The 15,360-nt window shown below is 50.0% G+C and overlaps 1 protein-coding gene across 1 annotated transcript; it reads left to right on the top strand.

Moving 5' to 3' along the window:
* The first annotated feature begins 11,329 nt into the window (after positions 1–11,329).
* On the top strand, positions 11,330–12,417 carry LOC144107256 (uncharacterized). The gene has a single exon (XM_077640263.1). The coding sequence runs from the start codon at positions 11,450–11,452 to the stop codon at positions 12,284–12,286; it is 837 nt and encodes a 278-aa protein (XP_077496389.1). The 5' UTR covers positions 11,330–11,449; the 3' UTR covers positions 12,287–12,417.
* Positions 12,418–15,360: the final 2,943 nt, after the last annotated feature.

Genomic DNA, 15,360 nt, shown 5'->3' on the forward strand with positions numbered 1-15,360 from the left:
AAGTCTGTGTCCTGTGCTTCTTCACCACTTGTGCTTTTCTGCGGCTTTACTGGCTTTTAAGAGAAAAGGAAGAATACTCAAGGCAATTGTGCTGTAGTACCTGGAGAGAGTGATGGGGTCTGATTCCGTGGGAACTCCTGTTGTGATCTGCCTAGATGGGCTATAGTTATGGTAATGTAGTGTGTGCCACTAGACTGTGGACCGCCTTCATCGTACCACTGCGATATCAACTGAATTGCTGCTTAGGCAACTGACGTCATCCGACGCAAGTATTAGTAGATTTGCACTCAACGGCACACACCCAGCACACACATGGGTTTTTGACCTTTTGGTGCATGTTACAGGCCTCCACATTCTCCATTACAAGTTTAGATCTGTCCTGAATGCTGCTGCCATTAGGTAGTTGTTTCAGGCAATTTAAATTTTTTTGTGTTGTGTCTCCAGCACGAACTGTTGAGCAGTGATAACCCAAATCATGGCTGTGAATGTGCAACTAGGATGTTGATGAAGCTACGTTGGCTTTTTTATGCTGCAGGACGCTTTTACTTTATGTTCACCAAGGAGAAACCTCCGACATATGCCAAGAACTTTCATCTGAATGGGAATTTTTCTGTTTGCGCTGCTTATTTTGGGCATCTTCACTTATCTAGGCATTGTTGCAAGGGTTCACTGTGGGAATAGACCCAGGGATTTAGAGAAATGGCATGCCTTTGGACTCGTAGGTCTTGGCAACTGTGGGAAGAGTTGAGGTGGAATGATGAATCACTGTGGTCGGAACAGTGCAAGCTGCTCACATGGGTGAGCACAGCTTTAAAGGGACACGGAGGACAAATTGAACTTGGCCCGTGTCTGTAGATGGCTTCATTCTAATGGCAAAGATGACACTTTCCCCGAAATATGACCATTTATAAGCCTACCAAAAAATGAGGTACAGGTGTTGCTGTCGCCAGTCGATTTTGCTGTTCATGCGTGCGTCAACAGTTTTTAGCCCTGATCCCAGAGGCTAAGCTGTTTGCTCTACACTTCAAAAATCGATAACCACAGACCTTTCCGTTGTAGACAATATGTTTTGATTGAATTTGGGGACAATTCTGAAGTGCAATTTTTTCGGCCATGAATGCATCTTTCGCTGTCTAGCAAACACCTTCATAGCCAGAAGGGGCGACAGAATCCATTTTTACAAAGCAAGTCGGGTCGAGTTCTCGGTGCCCTAAACACACTTATGGAGAAGTCCGGTATATGATTAATGGCCTGTTTTAAACGGCTATCCCGAGGAACTCCGAAGGAGCGAGATGTCAAAGGATGCTGATACTGTAGAAGCTTGGGCAAGTTGGTGTGACAATGTTTTTCAGCAGAGCAGGGGACAAAAGACGAGACAAGTGCACAGACGGCGCTGTGTCGGTGCACTTGTTTGGTTTTTTGTCCCCTGCGCTGCTGAAGAACAATGTCAAAGGAGTCGCGGGCTAATCAGAACTTTGGATCTGAATTCAAATCGCCCATTGGAGTGCAGTGGTCGGTTTCGCGAAGCAAGAAAACGCTGCGGATCGCGAATTCGAATACGACACAGGTCTAGATGACACCGCGCGAGTATTGCAATTAAGCGGAACCCCGTCCCTAGACGCACTAGTCGCGTAGTCGTAGACATAAGTTTGCGTGTTGAAAATTTACAAAAAAAAATTAATTTCAGTCAGCTGGTTTACTCGAGTAGATGCAGGATGCATGTTCTCGTGATTCAGTGCTTACGAGACGGCACAGAAATAATTTTTTTTTTTCCCGTGATAGCGGCGCATCTTGTCAACTTTCTGGCCTATCGCACACCGGGAAAATGTACCGGGATAGCATGTCGCGCTAATCCGCCAGACGAGGGTGGATCTAGAAGTGCAAGTCGACTTCTGCGGTGAATGGAAACTGGCGACTCGTAGCCGTTTAGATTTGGGGAGGCGATCCTGCGTGTCGCCTCCCCAAGCAGGTTAAGCGTTTCTAGGCCTAACCTGCTTCCCATAAAGCCGCAGAGGACTGTGCTTTGGAAATAGCCATCGCCTATGAAATGATGTCTAATCTTGTTGCCATTACACTATAAATACAATATTAAAATTAAGGTACTGTTGGTTTCCTCAAGGCCTTAGGCAATGAAACGAGCCGAGCACGGCAGGCAGTGGCTGCCGCTAGGCCGTAAGTTGGCGTCGCCGCATGACAGTGATGTGGCGTGGACATCTGAGTTCAAGAGACCGAAGACCACCGTCAAGCATAGCCCCTGTTCACCCGTCACGCACTTCAAAGCGCTAGTGCTACCGTCAAGTAAGTGCCCAAGGCCGCGCATTAGAAGTAATCGAAGAGTTCCGTCAGGAGAAGCACTACTTGCAGAGGCTTGGCGCGCCGTTTGATATTTCGAACGACTGGGGAAATCGAAGTTCCATACATGGTTGTGGTGCATACATAGCCCGATCTGCAGTTCTTCGAAGTTCCATATACTGCGTCACTTTCCTGTACGTTTGCACAGGATATTCAAGGGGATAATCTGTGTTCGATATTACTGCTAATTCTAAATATCTGGGTTTGATATATAGGGGTTGAATATATACTTATTTTAACCCAATTGAACAACGCAGTTCTAGCGATAGTCCAGAGGTAACGCGTGCGGTTACCGACCAACGGTACCGCGGTAGGGTATTTTCCTCTCCCGTTGTGTTTATTTTATTTAAGGTTTAATTTCCTTTTAGCGCAGTGCGAATTACTCCCTCGGCACAATAACACTCCCTTAGGCTATAAGGATTAGAGATAACAATGGTCATGGGAATGAATCTGCGGTAGAAGTTAGCAAAAAGCAATTGGAAGTTGGCTCAAAAGCAGGAAGGTGATGTAAGGTTACCAGTGCAGGTTTTAAAATTTATATAAATAAAATGACGAATTTATAGACCGATTTGTTAAGCATAACACCGTGAAATAAATATGAAGAAAAAACCGTGCATGGTGGCAACTGCCACTACCGTTTCAAAGGGGACGGACATATCTTCCGCCCGTCCATTGGCCACTGGTGAGGCCATCAGCGATCGAGGAATCCATGATCTGTGTGATGCGTGCACCCCCAGTTAACCGGTTAAGAAAGAAGGCGAAGAAGACGACAGCGCCCAGGAATGATCGAGCCATGCCTCCTCCGAAGCAGCAGGGGCAGTATGTGCCGCTCAAGAAGAGGCGGCCCAAGGTGTCCGCCGAGCTGGAGGCTGCGGCAGCGGCGCGCGAGCTCTCGCCGCAAGAAGTCTACTACGACCCGCGCTACAAGAGCTACTTCTACGCCGGCACGCTGCCGCCGACGCCCGGAGCGGCTGCTACGCATTCCTCGGCGGGGGCCACCACCAGTGCGATCCATGTTTCGACCGGCGACGCCGACATGGAGAGGCGTTCCATCCTGTCTAGGAGGCGAGTAATGTGCAGAGGATGGAAACGCTTTCCGAACAGTGGCTTAAGTTGCCAGTAGGGGAAAGCTGACATTAAGAGCAGGAAACTGAATTAGGCAGAGCATGTAATCCGCAGAGCCGTCGGTCTCCTCTAATGACCGATGTGCGTGATCTAGAATGTCAGAGTACGGTGTTCTAGAATGACAGGAAATACAGAGGTGGTCCCCTACAGTGGCAAAGGTGGCGTCTCTAGACTGACCAGAGTTTGTGTGCAAGATTGACACGTTATGGCTCGTTATATGACAAAAATAATCTGGAAGGTCAGAAGACGGAGGTGGATTTCTGTGCGAGGCTTGATGGGGGAGTGTTCTCAAGAATGAGAGTACTGTGCTCTTGGATGGGAGACTTTGGCTTGCATAATGAAGAATATGATTTGGGATGATATCGTATATGGTGTCTGTACAGCGACAGAGGTGGTCTTCTAAATTACAGGGTATGGTATCTTACATTGACAGCGGTAGTCTTCCAGAGTCTCATATTACGATGCCCTAGAGTGCCGGGGTATAGAATAGCAGAGTGCGGTGTCCTAGAGGATCCAAATGCAAGGAAAACGCAGTCCGGGTTGGCCGAGCTGTAGGATGGGCAATAATATCAGGTAGTTTACCACAGGGAACGGGGGTTGCGACTATAACACTACGGAGCTGCAGTAACAGAACTTTGGAAATGGGATGGTTATTAGCCCTGATGCAGGGCTGGATACGGCTATCCTATAATGTTACTTGTTCGTCCACGATTGAAGCGAAAATCCTAGAAATCTTGGTTTGAAATTATTGTCAACTGCACCAAATATTCGACAGTTATTTAAACGTCATAAAATTATTTACGTCATCAACTGGCCTCCCATGAATAATTGGCACTTTTTTAGTACAGTATTTCAAGCGACCTTCTGTAGTACATGTTCTATGAGGGATACTTAGATCGAAATGTGGCCTTCGCTGCCGGGATCGAACCCACGACCTTGTGATCAGCAGCCGAACGCCAAAGCCTGGACTGAGCCATCGTGGCGGGTAGAAACCGTAAACGAATTGTGTGTGCTCCTTCATTCTGTTCGTGTCGTCTGTGTAGATATAACGCCCGTGTATCTCTGACTAAGGAATTAAACGGAAGCTGGGCAATTTTAGAGCGCACCCTTAGGCGCACGCGTTTTTGACTTCCTCGTTGTAGTCTTTCGTAAACAGTCGTCCAAGTAGCAGAGCGAAACACCACCTGGAAAGTGGCTGCCACGTGGCAAAGATCCCGGAGGGTGGATAGGAAAGCTTATCCAGTGACTCTCAGTGGATAGTAGAGTTACCATATAGGCTATAGAGTATAACTCTAGTGGATAGCAGCGTAACACGCCACCTGCCAGCGGTGGCACGTGGCGTGCGAACGGCTGCGCTCAAATTGCGCATATTACCGACTACTGTAATCGTCTCAGTTTTTTTGAAGCGAAAGCTTCACTACGCTAGGTTTTCAAGAGGGCAGCGCCAGTGCAGTCACGTGACAGATGTCACGTCACAGGTCATGTGACCTACCGACGTCATCACAATCTGCCTACCGTGGCAGGTGGCAACTTCCCCATCGGACTGCCCCATCGGCAGTGTGCCATGCAAAGGAAGCTTTCGCATCTCACCAGGGTTAAGCAAAGTTTAAAACCACAGCTAATTTTTTAGAATTAAAAGCTTCGAAAGCATGAAACTTATTAGGAAAAGCATGCAAACGTTTTTGTGATAGCATTTGAAATGGCAATGCAGACGCCGACTAAACCCACGACGGAGTTCAGGCTCCTCCGCAGGCGTTTCCTTAACAGGTGATAACGTCACCATTTCAAATTCTAGAGAAAACAAACAAACTCGCAGGGTGATTAATCACCGCTGAGTCATGGAAGATCCAGCGACAGCTATTTACTCGGGTAAATAAAATGCTGTTTGGTAATTATTACGAGTATTTACCTTGATTCTACCGCTCGTGATGTCCCTTTATTTGGACCTCTCAGCGTGACGCGTGTATGACATAATGCAGCCGTCAGTGCATGCAGACCAATCAGCGTGCTGCGCCGCGCGTTGCCAGGGTGTCTGGAAGCGACGTCGTGAGTGGCGCCACTGCGTCCTGACCAATCAGCGTGGCGCGGCGTTACGCCGACGCTGCAGGACTTGGAAACTTGCCCCTAAAGGCCGTCGCTGTTGACAACTTGGCAAGCTTTGCCAACCCGTTTCACTTACACCGTGCTCATTTGATTCTCAAACTTGTTCAGTTGCTCTTAAACAGTGAGAAGCTGATTGCTGCTTCTGCGTTTTTATGGAGGCAAAACGCTAAGGCGCCCGTGTGCTGTGCGATGTCAGGGCACGTTAAAGATCCCCAGGTGGTCGAAATTATTCCGGAGCCCTCCACTACGGCACCTCTTCTTCCTTTCTTCTTTCACTCCCTCCTTTATCCCTTCCCTTACGGCGCGGTTCAGGTGTCCAACGATATATGAGACAGATACTGCGCCATTTCCTTTCCCCAAAAACCAATTATAATTATAATTATTTTCTCTGACATGCGTCTGGAGCAGCCGCGGCAATCCCAGCAGACGGAGGCGGCGCCGGATCTCCTTCAGCGAGCTCACACTGTCCAGCACCGACAGTATGCCAGATCAGCGGGACCCGGCGTCGGCGCAAGCAGTGTGCTTCGCGGTCGCCACCTTCGTCATGCTTGTACTGCTGTGCGTGCTGCTCATCCTGTGGATCGGTGGCTACCTGGGCGACCCCGGCGGCGACGACCTGCTGTGGACGCCCGCCGGCGAGTCGGGCACCACTGTGACTCTACCAACCTCCTCCGGGAAACATGACCCGCGTAATACAGAGGAGGAGGGCACGCCGACAGAGCCGAACACCGGTGACAACGAGAAGAGCAAGGGTTAGTTGAAGTAGGCTAAGAGCTTTCCAGACACTCGCCGCGATGGCGGTGTGGGCGACCGTCTTTCGAGCAAAACGCGTCGGCTAGTATTACAGTGAGAAAATTCACAGGGACGCATAATTCCAGTATATGTTGGCAACTCAGTAACATTAGCAACTATTGACGACTTTACCGGATTGACATCACTTTTGGTCTGGTGACGTCAGTTTCCTCTAGTCAATGGGAATGCTCCGGTCTGGTGACGTGACTTCCCTCCAGCCGATGGGAGAATTTTATGACCGACGACGTATTTTGGCCCCATGGAGCTTCAGTGCTCGCTCATTAAAATCGATTGAGTTACGCGCGGCAGCTTAGGCTCTCAGAGAGGACATGGAGTACCAAGGCACGCTGGTCGTCCAGATGGTCCGACTCTAGGCTGGAGGCTGGACGGCAGGGGGAAAGATGGAGTTTGGAGGGGTACCGAGCACTGAAGGAGGCAGTGGCCCAGATTAGCTTAGGGTGAGAGTTCGTGGAGGCAGGGTTTAGACATAGGAGTGAGTCAGGATGACTCGAAAGGACTAATTTTGTGATCAAGAACCACAACGAGGCTATTACAAGATGGCAAGAAATTTTGAGGTTTAACCCTGCCCTCCTTGTAAAACCCTAGGAACCTGTCCCACATTACAACAGCACTCATTTCATACTCACATAAACCTGGCTGAACTAGATAAAATAATCACACAAGACACTCTGTCGACAGAGGGACAACACGGACCCCCATTCATAACGTTTTCATCGTCCAGAGTTTGAAGGCAGGATTTTATGGCTCCCTAATACTAATGGCCGCCGGCGTTGACACTGTTAGCGCCAGGTATATTTTTAAGCGCGGATGTAAATTCCCTGCCGTTTAGCTTGTACATATAATTTGTTATGTTTTCAGTTGTGTGTGTGTGTGTGTGATTGCGCGGCCTCTGTGCCACTTTTAGTTTTGTTTTATTTCTCCATCTCCCAAGGGTATCTTTTGTTTGTAGGACCTTAGACAAACTCACGCTGCTTAACTGCAGCTTTTCGTCTGGGGTCCATGCGTGTGCGCGTGAAGGCTAAATAAAACTAATTTATTATATTATATACGGAGTGAATTACAAGAGAACGCAAACCTAGCAGGGGGCGATAGAGTCAGTGATGACATTACAGGGAGTTTGCAGACGTGAGGTGGTTGCTCAGCTGGTGCAGGACAGAGTAAAGTGGGGGTCAATGGGAGACGCCTTCGTCTTGCAGTGGGCGCAATTAGGCTGATGATGATGATGATGATGACGGCCCTATACGCACGTGATATTTTACCTGCGACGACTTAACAGATCTGTCTTCAGGAGCAAACCTGCTGCGGTAGTCAGTGGCCGTGGCGTTCAGCTTATTTATTGGAGTTCGCGCGTCCTACCCTATCCTCAGGTGGCGCATATTAATGCCAGAACATTAGAGATCTCGTTTGCGTAAAGGGCTGGCTTCCATTCATCCATGTCACGAACAAGCAGGTGGCCCATTTGCCACCGTGGGCAGGTGGCAATAAAATTAAGATAAATTCAATGTAATTGCCACCTGCCCACCACGACACTGCGCATCAGCTCATTGGTCGAGAGATAGACAGCCCCCCGAAGGAACTACCTGCGCAAAACTGAACCTGGATCTCACAAGTCCCACTGTGTTTGAAGCATGCCACCTGCGGGGCCAGTGGTGCTGCGCCAGGAGTGGTATGAGGACTCCCAGCTATCTATAAGCATCTATGAAAAAGGAGTAATTGCGTGGGAGGGCCTCTAATGCTCTTCAGGGTAGGTTGGGCGTCGTCCAAGCTTTTGACCAAGGAGTAGAAAATCTCCTGCAGCCTAGTTGAAATTAATCCGAGGTGACTTACACCCCCCCCCCCCCCCCAATGTCGTTAATGCGCAACGCACAGTCTTGCTTTACATGTAGCCTTACCATTTAAATTGTCTTGACTTCAGCTTTCTTTTATTGCGTTTTACCTGCATGTCATCCTCATGTGGATTGACATCCTAGCTTCGAATACTGAGACATATTTCACACGAATATGCGAGGGTCGCTGAGGCAGAGAGTACAGGACTTCAAGGTTATTCGTTTTGATCGCCCAGGCTACTCTGGTTCTACCTTGTGTTCAAAGTGTACGTCTGTAATCTCATCAATGAACCCAACTGCGTATTGTTTCCAAGGGTAATGTGCACCTGTCTTTTCGGCAGGTGCCATGCGTGCCAGTGATTCTGACATGACTGAGAGTCGCAAGGTCCACGAGCCTTCGAGAAGACGAAGGCAGCGCCGTGTCATCACCGAACTCGCAGACGACATCTGCCTCTACACACATCACAGGGATCACGACGACTTGGCCAACTATGACACATCAGGCGAGGGTCGGGCGCCTTTGGCTCGTTCCAGAAACCGACACTGCGACGTAGTGATCAGGTGCTGTTACTACCTGGAAGACGACATGACTCTGCAGATTGGCATGTCCCGGGCAAGACACCGGACACCGAAGCACACTTATCCCCGCATCTTCTCAGCAAAGCGGCTGCGTTACTCTGCCGACTACCATCGTCGATCTCAGAGGGCGCTCGTTGCAGTTCGCGCGCGGGGTTCAGCCATCCGGAGACTCCTAGGACTTGGAGGACAGCGGGCTACGAACGCTTTCGTTCGCAACGTGCTGCACGTGGCGAGATCTGGCCACTACTCTGGCGTTCGTCTCTGGTGGGGAGAGGGGGACAGCGGAAGGATCATCCAGCCAGGCTTCGTCCGGGCTGCCCGGGACCTGACGGCCGCACTGCGGAAGGCCAACTGCACTCTGGGGTTCTTCCTGCCTTACACTGACCGCCTTCATAGGGTAGCGTACGCGGCGAGGTTGAGACTGTTGGAGGGTGCCTTCGGGTCACCTCAGTCGTTGCTGCTGTACCCGACGACCGATTTCCTGTCCCAGAACAGCCTGAGCAACTGGAAGTCACCGTCCCAGATCGTGGCGACCTCTGGAGACAGGTATCGCGCAGGGACTTCATCGACATCTTCCGTCTGCTACTTGTTCTTGTCGGCGACGGCCATATCGGTGGCCCTTTCTAACTCCACCACGTTCTGCAACGACGTGGCCAAGGGTGTCTCGACGAAGTCGGTGTTCTTGAGTCGCAAGGCGTTGTCCAGGCTTTGCCGCTCACGGAACTCGTCGTGGGAGGTGTCGTCAAACCTTTACTATAGCATCGCGTGCCGCCTCAGTGAACGAGATGGCAGTGGTGGTGGAAACAAGGAGGCAGTCATCTTTCAAACTCCGCTCCAGGCGTTGATGTTCCGTAGGGAACTGCTCGCTCACGGCCGCTCGTCCTGCTTTGGGTTCGTTGACGGCGAGAGGGGATTCCCGCGTGCCTGCCAGTTTACACCGTTCTCGCCAGCCAACCTGTAATCAAATCAAACCAAGTTTATTCACGTACACGGTCACAAGTAAGAATACATATTGTTATTATGCGCAATAGGGTCCCAGTGTCCGAAAACTGCGCCAGACCCCAGAAGACGTCGTGTCGTAGACTTGTACGGTTCGCGTTAGCTAACCATATAGTACTTGCCTAACGCTCTGTTCTTAGATAGTGCACGTGACACACAGTAGGGGCGGGAACTATACGTTCGATAAAAAGAGATATTCGCATCGGTTTTTGTTGTTTCTTGCATCGACGTTTATTGCTTTTTGCGTAGGGAATGTTAGCTCTGGTTAGATAGCAAATAATTTGTCATGCACAGATTTTTTTCCTCGCAAAGTCAGACAACAGGAGGTGAATCCGGACCTGCCCAGGACTGCAATAACACTCCGCAGTGAGTTTCGGTGGGTTTCGAACCAACCATTTCCCGCAGCCGAGGGGGACGTCCAAGCCACTGGGCCGCCTGTCACTTCCCACGCTCTCCCCTCTCCTCCTTTCCCCCCTCTCTCTCCTCTCCACTAAACCACCCGTTGCCTCCCACCCTCTACCTTTCCTCTCCCACCAAAATAAAAGGAACTATATTGTGAGTTTACAGCGAAGGAAGGAAAGAAAATTTGGAGCAGACACTTAAGCGATCCGCCTGAAGGGTATGATGCTATAGCGGGGTGGGTTAATTCCCATAAATATGCACAAGGACGTTCTCTACTTTACATTCATAGATTCGTGGGATTCCTCATACCCCTCCTGGCGCAGTGGTGCAGCGGTTAAGCGATGCGCCACTGCCCTGAGATAGCAGGTGCTGCTATAGAGATGGGCTTTGTGCGACCCGCAGGTCACCCTTACCGAGCGACCAACAATTAATATAGCCCACCTGCCACGGCGAGCAGTTCGCTCGCTATCCGGTGGGCAGGTTGTGACGACGCCGCAAGGTCACGTGACCTGGGTGGCCCACCTGCCTTCTAGGTTGATCTCTATGGACCACCTGCCAGAGCCATGCCCGTGGTTTTTCGCTCACAACACCGACGTCGGATTTTCTGCGCAACGGGGACTTCAATGCTATCTCGTTAATAGGAGTGGTGAAATTTGAAAAGCGCAGCTCGGTGAGCATCCCAAGCACGGTATACGAGGCAGTGACGATCTTAAGAACACCGGAGAAAACAGCCCCGTGGAGGTAGCCCATTTGATGATGATGGTGATGATGTCCTCGGGCTTAATGGCACATACCCACGGCGGAGGATTGGCCAGGGTGCACTTACAACACTGAAGCCCATTTACAACACTGAAGCGAGTAAGATTTGTCATCTTCGTCTTCTTTTCTCAGCGCACGAAACAGGTATTTTTTCCAAACGGTTTTAGAGAGTATAAGTGGTTCTTGGAACATCGACCGTTTCACGTTATAGGGAAGGAGAATGTGAATAATTTTACAACAGCATGTCGTTCGTAATTAGCACACTGCCTTAAAGAAATCATTTCCGATATTCCCTCTCGCGTGCTATAGTGATCCGGGACATCATCATCATTAGCGATCCCTCACGCTCTGCTCCCGAGACAGAACGGATTCTCGGCATATTCCAAGTGAAGAGGCTCTAATTCATCGGCTCCAGCTGCGGTAAGGGGTGCCTTCCGTACATCATTCCGTCCCGCTTGTGATTCAGGAGGCCTCGATCCAGAGCTGCGCTTATGAGCAAGCACGGAGACCTACGCCGCGCTGCTGTGAGCGCCGAGAGCCGAGAGGCCCAGTCCACACCGCGACACGGCCAGGAGCCGGAGGTCAAAATGCTGTCCATGTCAGAGCTCTTCCATCACTTGCCCAATCGACTAGCGGCCAGACCCAACGCTCAGACGCACGTCATCGACGGGTACGTAATCCAAGAAAGCTTGGATCCGTTTGCGGTCGGCTACGTAGCGAAAGCCGTAAAGGCAGAACCGACTTCGCTTCCCATGGATTTGGACAGACCTTCCGCAACGACTCCGGCTCCACATTCGAAAGCGCGCCCACAGCGAGACCTTGCCGGAAGTGTGGCCTCGGCGGCAACGACTCGGTCGACGCAGACTCCGGCCCAGGATCACACCTCGGCTTCGACTACGGCACCGGCTCCGCCTCCCCTTTTGGGCCTCGAAGCCAGCATGTCTTCAGACCCGAACCTTGCGGCGATGACGAGACTAGTACTCGCTCCGCTGCCTGCCCCGATCCAGATTCCAGCCCCGATCATGGTCACCCCAGCTGACCCAGTTCCTGACCCAAACACGTTGAAGCGCATGCAAGTGTTCTTGCAACAGCGACCGTCGATCTTGGCACCTAAGAAGCCGATCAAGTGGACGGTTCACGACGTGGCAGTCTACATCAGGAGGCTTCCAGGCTATGCGCAATACGCCGATGAGTTCCGTCGCCAGCTCATTGATGGCGAAGCACTGTTCCTGCTCAACGAACAGCACCTGATGGATGTCATGGGCATGAAGCTAGGACCGGCTCTCAAGATATGTGACATGATAAGGGAATTGGGAGAGAAGAAGTAGGATAGTTTGCAGCCGCTGTTTCAACACTGTTTCAAGGCGTCGAGTTCATTCATTGCTCAAGGCGAGCTCCATATCTTTAGGCACGCCCCACCGAGGCTACCAGGTGCTGTTACCGAGGTTGTATTATTTGAACATTGCTCCAAGCTTGCAACTGCATATTGTACGGTGTCCAAGGACGCATAAGGTTATGTTACTTGAGAATAAAACAGTGTGTGTGTTTCGCGTCTTCTTTTACTCTGGCTTCGTCACGATTTCTGTCGCTGTTGGAGAAAAAATATACGCAGCTATGAATGAGGCGAAGCGGCAATAAAATCACCTGCTCTGAACCTTTCTGTACATTCATCATCAGCCTGACTACGCCCACTGCAGGACAGAGGCCTCTCCCTTGTCTCTCCAATTAAACCTGTTCTGTGCCAGCTGCGCGGTCACCTTATCCCCGCAACCTTCTTAATCTTATCCGCCCATCTTTCTGCCGCCCCCTACTACGTTTGCCCTCTCTTGGAATCCACTCCGTTATCTTGCCTTCGCGTTACATGCCCTGCCCAAGCCCATTTCTTCCTCTTGATTTCGACTAGGATGTCATTAACCCGAATTTGTTTCCTCACCCACTCTGCCCGCTTTTTGTCTCTTAAAGTTACACCTGTCATTTTTCTACCGCTAGACGTTCCACCAAATATACGCCCTCCGCACGGTAGGCTGCATCTTCTGGCATTGTTTAAGTACAAAAAACACCATCGCAGCTTGCGTACATGTTTTATAGTCCTCATTGAAGCGACTCACTGAGTGTGTTGTGTGCGCCGATTTTGCTGCATCGGTCCGCTATAAAGTGACGGCCTACGAACCGACCAAGGCTCGCACTAAATTAAGAAGGAATGCACGAGTTTACAGATATGTTCAACGCTAAATGCTTTAAAGAAACTAGATCCGGCAAGAAGTGTGTTAAGCGGCGTCCTGAAACGCAGACATAGTATATCGTTGTCACTTTTCGCTCGCTTGGGCATCCGCGAGACAGTTCGCTTTGCAGCGAGCTCGCTTCACCGCGTGACGTCAGCTGGCCTGACGTCAGGTTACTACGCGGACCATACGTGAGCTATGCTACGCCTTTCTTAAATACCAAGGCTAAGGAGAGGAAGAAACTAGACTTGCTCATTGGACGGCGCATAAAGAGGGCCCTGGGCTTGCCGATTAACACCTGCACAGAGAAGCTCCTTTCTACGGGGGTGCACAGTACCCGGTACGAAACAGCGGAGGCTGTCAGAATTTCACAGCTCGAAAGATTAAGCCGAGCAACCACGGACAGAGCCTACCTTGAAATGGTAGGCCTGCAAACAGATAGGGCACTACGAGCCAAATCGAGTATTCCGCAGGGCTGCCGAGAAACTCTAATCATACTCCCGTTTCATTTCGTTGTTCCTTTTTGTTTACTTCTTCCGTCCTTACCATTCATTTTAATTTCGTCCAGGAATTATTTACCTCAAAAACTTTCTGTGCCCCCCAACTCTTGGCCAATCCCTCTATGTGGGCATGTGCCATTGTATGTGGACAACAACAACAAAAACATCCCCCCCCCCCCCCCACGCCCTCGTAACATGCGTCTCATATTCAACACCGAGAGAAGGGAGAAAAGAGCAGAAACACTAATCAGACCCTTCGATCCGATGGACAGCAAGTCAGCTGCGTCAATTTTATAATTATCGATAGCAATAATAATAATAATAATAATAATAATAATAATAATAATAATAATAATAATAATAATAATAATAATAATAATAATAATTGGTTTTTGGGGAAAGCAAATGGCGCAGTATCTGTCTCATATATCGTTTGACACCTGAACCGCGCCGTAAGGGAAATACCTTTGCCTGTTTCTAACCGCGGAAGTCCCGGCCCCCGAAACCCAGGCCTGCGTGCCGGGGACGAGGAGTAGGGCCTCCTTATTTGGTGGAAAATAAAGTTGGTATCATCATCATCATCAACAGACTTACAACACAGTTAAACAAAAAATAAAGAAAGAAAGCTGAGCGTGGTGGTCAGTAGGGCTATTTTTTTAACCTACACTGAGCTACACTTCGTGCGGGCTCGTGTAGGCGATTGGAGGGCGGGGCTATAGCTATGACGTGAGGCGCTGCACTCGTCTGCACGAGCGTCAGCCAATGGCGTGATACGGAGCGCCGTCGTCCTCGAGAGCAGACGACAACCTCTGAATTTTTGAGTCGTAGTAATTTATTATAAGATAAAATGAAGAAACATACACTGCAAAACGTTTTTGAGTGACGTTTATTACGGCAGAGAAATGCAAATGACATTTTTGTTTCCCCTTAAATGGAGCGCAACACACAAACTTGTATCGTCTGCTCTGCGGATGCATGGAGCACGCAGCTGTCGCTAAATTTCTTGCATGGTAAGTTCTTCGTCGGATGAACGGTCGACGACGGGTTCCTTGTGCGAAATACAAAGCATCCATGCTTCTGTCGTGACTATAGGGGAACAGCGTTCTGCGACGCGTGTAAACCGGCGTTCCGCGGCACATGGGGTGTTCGATGGCTGTTCCTCGGCTCACAGCCTGACCGACCGCTTTGAGGCGCCGCCGTATTAATACACAGACGTGAAAGACGATACTGTAAGCGTAGGGAGCTTCGCACTAACGTACACAGATACGTGGATGACCATGTACGCAAAATACATTTTTTCACATGGGTCGCTCAGCGCCGATACAATCGGAACGAACGCGGCTTACCTAAACTCGAAGTAGAGTTCAGCAGACTAAAATAAGCACATTCAGACGTGTAAGCAGTTTTCATCTTCGTAGAAGGTAAGGTTACCACCGTCCATCTCGTGGGTGCACCGCCATAACGCTGCCATCGTCCATGCGGACGAGCTTCACAGACTTGCGAGGCAGCGCTGCAACCGCTCGCGATATTTACACTCTCAAAATGGCGTTGTGCGTTTGAAACGCGCGCCTTTTTTTTTTTCGTCTGCTAGCCTACACCTCCAAAGAAAGCGGTGTAGAAAGTGTAGTTATCGTGTTACACTACGCGTAAAAGAAATACGTTCGTGTAGGTGGGCGGAGC

This window comes from Amblyomma americanum, chromosome 10 (genome assembly GCF_052857255.1).
Source record: "Amblyomma americanum isolate KBUSLIRL-KWMA chromosome 10, ASM5285725v1, whole genome shotgun sequence".
NCBI lineage: Eukaryota > Metazoa > Arthropoda > Arachnida > Ixodida > Ixodidae > Amblyomma > Amblyomma americanum.